Raw genomic sequence first — 8934 nt, forward strand, 5'->3', positions numbered from 1 at the left:
TCAAGTATCATAAGCTTGCATCAACAATTTCTTTGCCCACAATCGTGTGTACATAGCTCCAACAACACTAACATACTATACATTCAAACAATATCAAACACTTTATACTATACATATGCATTTCCTCAATTAATAATGGTGTGAAATAATTATTGCATTGCGTACTCACTTTTGTAGCCAATTCCACATTCGGATTTAGAACTGTATAACAGTCGCTCAATGATGCTGTGTAATCACCACATTTCACCAACACCAAAGATTCAGGATGGTGATCCTGACTAAAAGTAAATTAAGTTCAGAAAATATATGTAAAGTATATTTAAAGCTAATTTTATATGTATATACAAACATAATTACTTACGCCTCGAACGTGTCATACTCAGCTACAAGTCTCAATATTCTCGCCATGTAGTTCGGGTACGACCTCGGTACCATCTCAACCACGAAGTCCTTTTCCCTTAACTTCACACTTGGCCTCGTACACCTACGCTTCCTACTCCTACTCTTATTACCTTTACTCCCTACCGATGTTTGTGACAACTCTGTTGTTTGTGACACCGATCCCGAAACCTCCTCATTACCATGGCAACTCTTATCACCACTTATGTTGTCACCAAGTTTCTCATGACTATCAATCCGCCTCGACTTAAACGTACACGACGCCCACTCATATCTTGACTTGTTTATCTCATCGAATGTGTCATCACCTAACCCAACGGTTAACCTCCTCACAAGGCTAATAACGGACGGGATACTCTCACTACTCTCGCCCGGCCTTCCCTCTTCCTACTCCACCCTAGCTCCCTGCCCTTCCTCCTCCTCCTGCCTTCCCTCTTCCTCCTCCACCCTAGCTCCCTGCCCCTCTTCCTTCTGCTCATCATGTCTTCCCTCTTCCTCCTGCCCCTCCTCTTCTTCCTCCAGCTTCTCTCCTTCCTCCAGCCTCTCTCCTTCTTCCTCCACCCTCTCTCCTTCTTCTTCCTGCCTCTCCTCTTCTTCTAGCCCCTCCACCCTCTCTCCTTCTTCTTCCTGCCTCTCCCCCTCTTGCTGCCCCTCCACCCTCTCTCCCCCTTCTTGCTGCCCCTCCACCCTCTCTCCTTCTTCTTGCTGCCCTTCTAGCCTCTCTCCACCTTCTTGCTGCCCCTCCACCCTCTCTCCTTCTTCTCCCTGCCTCTCCTCTTCTTCCCGCCCCTCCACCCTCTCTCCTTCTTCTTCCTGCCTCTCCCCTTCTTGCTGCCCCTCCACCCTCTCTCCTTCTTCCTGCCTCTCCTCTTCTTCCTCCACCCTAGCTCCCTGCTCCTCCTCCTCCTGCCCATCTCCCTCTTCATTTTCATGCTCCTCCTCACTTCCTCCAACTCCCTTCCCACCAACATATCCATGTTCCTCACTTCCTCCATCACCAACATCACCACTTCTTTCCCCTTTTTGCCCACCAACCTCAGCATTAACACCGCCTTGACCCATCCTCAACATCCTCCTCTGATATGGGTTAAGGTTATCCCTAGGGCCCCTTCGCCTTCGCCTTTGTGCAATATTTTCTTCCTCATCCGACTCCGACTTCGCAACCACATTCGTCTCATTCATGTCACGCACTCCAACTCCTCCTTGAAGCTCAACACCCAATCCACTAAGTATTATCCGCGCAATCTGACATGTTCAATTATTAGGACAAGATACATAACTCAACATAAACTAATTCATGATAAACTAATTCATGATCAACATTTAATGAACATTTTAATAACTAAAATATTCAACATAAAAATAGTAACACATATTCAACATATTATATTTTTTTTAATATATAACATCTTATCATATTACAGGTTTTACATCTTCACATCACACTTACACTTCATAAATTTATATGGACACATTTTCACTTAAAGAAGACACATTTTCATACTTAAAAGACATACAATGTCATACATATTACCTCGTACGCCATAGATTGTGGACCAAAACTGTCCCTAGCCATAAGAGGATGCCTCTCCCCATAAGCCACATCAATGCACTAATAAGAATTCAAATTAACAAATTAATCACAATTTATCTATCAATAACATAACATATAGCTTAAAAATTGCTTTTTCAATTAGATTCATACCCCAATCTTCCCATAGTCCCCCTTAACGGTTTCATCGTCATTCTTTGCAATATTTACATCTCCAACCGACCAAGCCTTACACCTTGGGAACATACCCCATTTCATAGGTGGACGGTTTAACCTATCTAGATACAAAATCTACAAGATACAACAACATATTCTATTTTAGTATATAACCAACATTATATTCAACATTATTTTCCACATTTGATAACTAATACTCACAGCTAGATAATATGTGCAACCTCCACAACCCTTTGCATAACCATCTTTATGAAACTTCTCCCCAAAATGACGACCATGCACTAAAAGCTTCTCAACTATAAGGGTCGACCAATCATAACTACTAACATCCATAGCACAGGTTGCACCAACAACAAGATCCGATTCCAATCTTCGACAAGTGGTCGGACATAGTACATCACATAAGGCAAAAATAAGGAAAGCAGTCTTAAAGTCATATTCATCTTCCAAATCACATACTCCCTCAACTTTGTCCACCACTTTTACCACTGGTATTCCAACCCCCATGTCATATTTAACCCTATTCGATTCTATCGCCCTCATATATTCATCATTACGTGCCTCCTTCGGCACCCGCTTTTGGCCGCATGGGGTCCCTAGAACCCAATGAACCTGGTTCTTGTCTAACGGGTATTCCACCCCTCCGGGAAACTGGATCACCTTCCTATCAACATCCAATAAGGTCATCAACCAATAACACAATGATCGAGGTAACCTTCTCCGCTTTAACTCCAACAAACCACCAAACCCCATTTCCTTCACTCACTCTACTTTCATACGTGTAAACCCACCTACTACTCTACCAAAATTCTCAACCCCTACAATTTACATTGGGATGGGAACCGTTACACTTTCTCAATTGCGTTTTACATACTTCCCCTCTTAACTTAACGGCACCACCCTCACTCAAATCATTTCTCTGCAAATTATTTTACAATAACAAATGGAAAAGTAATCATAATTTACAATAACAAATGGAAAAGTAAACAACAAACATATCTAAATTCATATTATTCGTAACAAAACTAAAATATTAACCACTCACCCTATACATTGCTCCAGTTAATACAAATCTCGCTTCCTTTTTTTTTCTTCGAACCTTCATTAATTAAATAAATATTGCAATTAATTAAATCAATAATTTTTAATTGTTATAGCTCATCAAAACCTACAACTTCTCCTTTACCTTATTATCCACTCTCTTTGAACTCTTTCTTTTCCTCTTATTTCCACGAATATTCACTTCATTCTGTCAGGTTCATTAATATATAAATATATCAACATTAAAAGAAAACTACAAGGTTATTAGGTCATAACAATTCATTCATTTACCTCCAAACATTCGGCTTCTTCCTCATACAACTCATCATTACTATTTTCACTATATTGCTCCATCTATCTACATAACGTATACAACACTTAGAAGTTTTTTCACTACTTTGATTAGACAACTATAATATGGTTAACACTAAATGCCTTATATTTCATTTTGTGAATTGGAAGTTTCAATCTTTATTTAGAATTTCGGAATTGGAAGTTTCAATCTTCACTCTTACAACAATTAACTATTATATCAGACCATATATTATATCACACTTACAACAACAACACAATTTTTCATTAATAATCCAGATCAATCTATGGTAACCGCCAATAATATTAACTGCTTCCTTCAAAATGTCATTAATAATCCAGATCAATCTCAACACAAAAAATTTGCCATAAAAATTTCTGAGATAAGCTCCACAACACAAATTTACGAAGGTAAGCAAGCCAACATATAATTAACATAACAACATAAATTTAACAGTTAATTAAATCACCCAACATTCTTTAACCCTTCTAGAAATAATTTCACATTATTCACATAATTCTGCCATTCATTCATTAAATCACCCAACATATAATTTCACCCTAAATGCCAACAAATAATTTCACATTATTCACATAATTCTGCCAACATTTAATTAACATAATTTTGCGAAAATTCGGCATTTAGGGTTCATGAATTTACGTAAGCCTAAGCCGAATTTCCACAAAAAATTACATTCTTATAAACCATGCAAAATTAAAGATCTTACCTTCACCTATCTCAACCAATTTCCTTTCCTTTCGCAATCTCGCTTTTCTCGAAAATTTCTTTCGCAATCCGAGCTAATCTTATACTTCTAAACTTGTAACGAAATTAAAATTTCTCCCCTATAATTATTGTTTCCCAATATTTAGTGAGAATTATGGGATGAAGTTGCGCAACAATGGGATGAATTTGCGCAACAATGGAGATTTGAGGAGGAGAGATGACAGAGAACTCAAAGTTCAGAGACAGAGAACTCAGAGGAGAGAGAAACATTAAAGGGAAAATTCCTATTTAATTGGACTTTTCTATTCTTACCTAAATTCAACTAATGAGCGAAATTACCCTTTTACCCCCAAGTATGGGCAACTACCTCCCCATACCGGGTATGGGCGTATCACGACTCTGCATCTAAGTGCATATAGAGCATGGTGCACCCTATTATAAACTATGTCGTTTTATTATTTTTAGAGTTCTATAATTTTAAAAAATTATTATTATTTGTTTCCTTAAATTTTGTAACTAAAGATTCTTTTTTCATATTTAAATTTAAAAGGTATGTGTTCTTTTACCTTAAGTATAGATGTTCATTTAGTATGACTCTTGTAGGACTTTAGATGCTTAATGTGAAAAAAGAGTATCATATACTCAAACATCTAACCCAAGAACAAATTGCATAAACTAATATGAATCAAATAATATATAACATTATATACCTTTGATGCGCGAATCTTCAAAGGTACTAAGGGGGCGTTTGGTTTGGGGGAAACTGGAAAGGGAATATAACCTCTTGATTCCCTTTTATGTTGTTTGTTTTGGAGGTTTCTTTTCCCCCCCTTTCCCCTCCTTACCCCTAAATCCCTCTAATTTGATTACCCACACCCCTCAAGGTTCCACATTCCCTTTCTTTGACTCATCATAGACCACCTCCTTGACCATCCAACCACCACCACCAAACCATCACAACCTAACCCAATCATTACCACCACTAACAGGCCACCACCCAACCGCCACCACCCAACCACTTCCTTGACCACTACCCACCCGCCGGTAACCCTAACTCGACCACCGGAACCCTAACCCAACCACCACCATCTGACCACCCAACCACCGCACAACGCATTGTCTCCTCCACGCCAACCAGACGGTGACGCAGGTGACAGCGACAAGAAGGGGAGGGGGATCGAGAGGAGGCGACGCAAGCAAGGGGATGGGGAGCGAGAGGACACGGCGCAAGGGAGGGGGAACGAGAGGACGCGACGTAGGCAAATGGAGGGGGAGCGAGAGGAGGCGACACAAGGGAGGGGGAGCGAGAGGACGCAACGCAGGCAAGGGGAGGGGGAGTGAGAGGAGGCGACGCAGGGGAGGGAGAGCGAGAGAACGCGATGGGACGCGATGGGAAGGAGAGAGGAGGCGCGGCGGGAAGAGGAGGGGGAGGTGTGGCGGCTCGCGGCGCTACTGGGTGGGGAGAGGGTGGCGGCGGCAGTACAAGGGAGGAGGAATTGGTTGTGCTATGGTGGAAGAGAGGTAGGAGGAAGAAAAATAATTTGTACCAACCAAACAACACTTAACATCTAAGGGTTTTGCTTTCCTTTCCCTCTCTACCCCTTTCTTGATTCCATTCCCGTTACCCCATGACAACCAAACACCCCCTAACTTCCAAGTGAGATCTTATGAGAATGTCAAACGTTGTTCCTCTAGTGTTGGTCCACGAACAACAGTTAGATCACCACGTATGCTAGTATGGAAATAAGAACCTTTTCACTCCTTATTATTTTGTATGGTGTTAGGCCAAAAAGGGAGGAAGAGGAGGAGTCTAAGCTTTACCAAAAATCAGAAATTTAGCAAAAAGATGATAATATGATTCATATGTAACCTCTATATCAATATATAGAGTTGTTACAATAGTGGTTTCATAAGGCTAAATTGGCCACATAATGTCATACATTAAGAGGCTTAATTAGGCATATAAAGCCACCCATTTTAAATCATTTAACAACAAGAGTTACAACTCTTCTCCAATCATCCACATGACCATCAAACCATTTTCAAAATGAATTTGGGTAATTATCTAACATTTGTTATAATGTGTGACCTAATAGGACCCCATCAATATTAGTAGTCGGACCAATCTCATTAATCCAAGAAACCGTAATTTAGCTTCTAGCAAAATGTTACAGTCACCTAATATTATTGAATATATTATCTCTATAAACTTGTCCAAATATACTTAGATTCTTACACTTGATCGAAAACAAAAATCTTTCAATCTCCCACTTGTTTGAGAACAAGTGTGTAATCTTTAAACTCCTTAAGCACTTAATGTCCAACTTGATAATATGGTAACTCCAATGTTAACCGTATCAATGTTCAAGTCGATTCTTGGCATCCGAGTTTGAACTGTCGAAACAAATGAGATTAACTCTGTAATTCATTTGAGCACGGCAATGCATTTTTCAGTTCTCACTCTACAAGAGGCCAAGACACCAATCCTAACTGTTTAGGAGGACTTATCCAGTCTTGTCTAACCAAAACTCTCGCTCAATTTGTAGCAGTTCCGATCACTGCCTTTATAGCCTCCTTTTACGGCATGACGCTTTGCTCTATCAAAAACATACGATTCCAAAAACATACTATTCCTTAAGTAAGAATAGTATCATACTCATGTCAAAGGAATCCACTAAATATATTAATGAGATTCTCATAAACCTTTTAGAGAACTCACACTAGGTCTGCCCGACGTGTATCAACTATACATGTCTATGCAAATGACCGGACATCTCTATGTCCCCATAGCCATGAAATTGCGCTATCAATCAACTTGCAATCTAGTCCATGAAACTGAATCATTTACGTTCAATTTTGATGATTCGAACTAGGGACCAAGATATATTATAACTCCTATTCACCAGATAGGGTTTCATTTGTCAAATCACGTATTTGACAATCCTATCAACCGTTATAAAATACTTTGAACGTTTTATTTTAATACCAAGATTAAATAAGAATATAATCTTTTATTGATAAACATAACCAAACATATCATAAGAGTAACTACAACTGCGAACTAATTAAATAGTACACTATCAAAACTACTCTCCTACATGCTTAAGTCTTATAGCCCTATTATGACTCTCATGCTTAGACTGAGGCAATGGTTTTGTTGATCCAATATGGTTTTGATGATGACAAACTAAAGTAATTTAACTAACAAAGTTTATGAGTTTTATGTGTGCAAGAATCATTGTAAAAGGTTGTGCCTATAGCATTGAGAATGCTTGTTATGAAAGATGTGCGAGGTGCATTGTTCCTATGGATAAAGAGAATACTACAATCAAGGTTGAAGTGAAGAGGCTTGACTTGAAGATTGAAGTGAAGATATTCAAAGGAACAACTATCCTAACATGAAGGAAGCTTAGAATGCATGAGTTTGTATTTAAGTTTCTAAATGTAAAAAGGGAACAAGATCCGGAAAGGTAAGGAAACTTGAGTTATAAAGTTGGAATGATGGTTTAGAGTCTCTAGTTAAGTTCCTAGGTTTAATGAGTCTAAATGGTAAAAAGGTTGTGTCGGTTTCTATTAATTAAGTCTAGGAGTTCCTGTTCTGTTCCTATGTTGGGAACAGACGTTGGTACAGTTTGGGAACACAGGTTGGGAACAGACCTAAAACGTCCTATGTTGTGCGCCTAACATATATGAAGTGTTAACTGATTTATTAGGAGTCCTAGCTTAGTTTGACTAGATCCACTAATTTAGGGATTAGTTAGGAGTTTGTTAGGAAAAGATTTTAAAATGATTTTCTGTTTTGAAAAGAATAATATCTTATTTTAAAATCTTATCTTTTTATTCTAAGTAAAATCTTATCTTTTGAAAAGTTTTCTTTTTAAATAAAATCTGTTTTTTCGGTTTTTATTTAAATATTTTAAAAAGATATTTTTTCTTAAATCATTTATTTTTAAATATTTAATTATTCCCCAAGTATCTAAAACCACGTAATGTTTACTGTTAAACGTTTTAGTGGGTTTAGTGGGCTTGTTTATTATTTCCCAAGTATTAATTAATTTATATGGTTTAATTACTCCCCAAGCAAACTAATATCACGTTTAAACACGTTTACTGTTTGTGGAGTAATGGGCCATATTATTTTATCAAAGCCTTAATTTATTTTAATTAGTTTAATTAGGCTTCAAGTTTTATAAACCACGTTATACTTTACTGCTTCTCCTATTAAGTTAAGTAGTGGGTTAGTGGTTATTTAATTCTCAAGTAAAGTTAAATAAAAACTAATAAATTAATTAAAGTCATGGAAATCATGGGTTAGTGGATTAATTAGTGGTAAGTTATTTCATGACTACTTAGTTATAAATAGGCGCTTAATCTAAAGTTTAATGTGTCGGACTTTAAGTTATTTTACATAAAGTGTCAAACTTTAGTAGTCCTTCCATAGTGTGTCTGACTTCGGTTTTAATTGGGTTTAACTAAGAAAAGTCAGTACCGTCATTCCTTCAATATACTCTTGTGTTCCTTACGTATTTCTACTTATTCTCTTATTGTTTTTATCGTTTGTAATCTTGGTTTTTGGGGTAAGGGGATTTTGAGTGAAATCCTGTATTGAGAAAAGCTTTGAGTAAAGCAAGAGAAAGGGAAGAAACTTGAGTGAGTTTCATTGTAAGTGTGAGAAGCTTTGAGTGAAGCAAGAGAAAGAGAAAGAGAAAGAGAAAGCAACTTCGAG

The 8934-nt window shown here is 37.9% G+C and overlaps 1 protein-coding gene and 1 long non-coding RNA gene across 2 annotated transcripts; both read right to left on the bottom strand.

The window, feature by feature from the left end:
- LOC125494837 (uncharacterized) lies at positions 1-1581 on the bottom strand. The gene is made up of 4 exons (XM_057392969.1): positions 983-1581; positions 362-724; positions 170-278; positions 1-75 (listed from the first exon to the last, which is right to left on the bottom strand). The coding sequence occupies exons 1-4, from the start codon at positions 1579-1581 to the stop codon at positions 1-3; spliced, it is 1146 nt and encodes a 381-aa protein (XP_057248952.1).
- A 349-nt stretch (positions 1582-1930) lies between these two features.
- Positions 1931-3218, bottom strand: LOC125494972 (uncharacterized). Its single transcript, XR_007271280.2, has 3 exons — positions 3174-3218; positions 2105-2242; positions 1931-2011 (listed from the first exon to the last, which is right to left on the bottom strand). It is a non-coding gene; the product is annotated as an uncharacterized LOC125494972 (long non-coding RNA).
- Positions 3219-8934: the final 5716 nt, after the last annotated feature.

Source organism: Beta vulgaris, chromosome 2 (assembly GCF_026745355.1).
Source record: "Beta vulgaris subsp. vulgaris cultivar EL10 chromosome 2, EL10.2, whole genome shotgun sequence".
Lineage (NCBI taxonomy): Eukaryota > Viridiplantae > Streptophyta > Magnoliopsida > Caryophyllales > Amaranthaceae > Beta > Beta vulgaris.

Excerpts from the sequence above, each read along its gene's own strand:
- LOC125494837 (XM_057392969.1), bottom strand. The coding sequence starts at position 1,581 with ATGAATGAGACGAATGTGGTTGCGAAGTCGGAGTCGGATGAGGAAGAA. Across the intron at positions 725-982 it reads GGGCTAGAAGAAGAGGAGAG|GTTAACCGTTGGGTTAGGTG; the intron begins GCAGGAAGAAGA and ends CCTTGTGAGGAG. Across the intron at positions 279-361 it reads GAGTATGACACGTTCGAGGC|TCAGGATCACCATCCTGAAT; the intron begins GTAAGTAATTAT and ends ATTTACTTTTAG.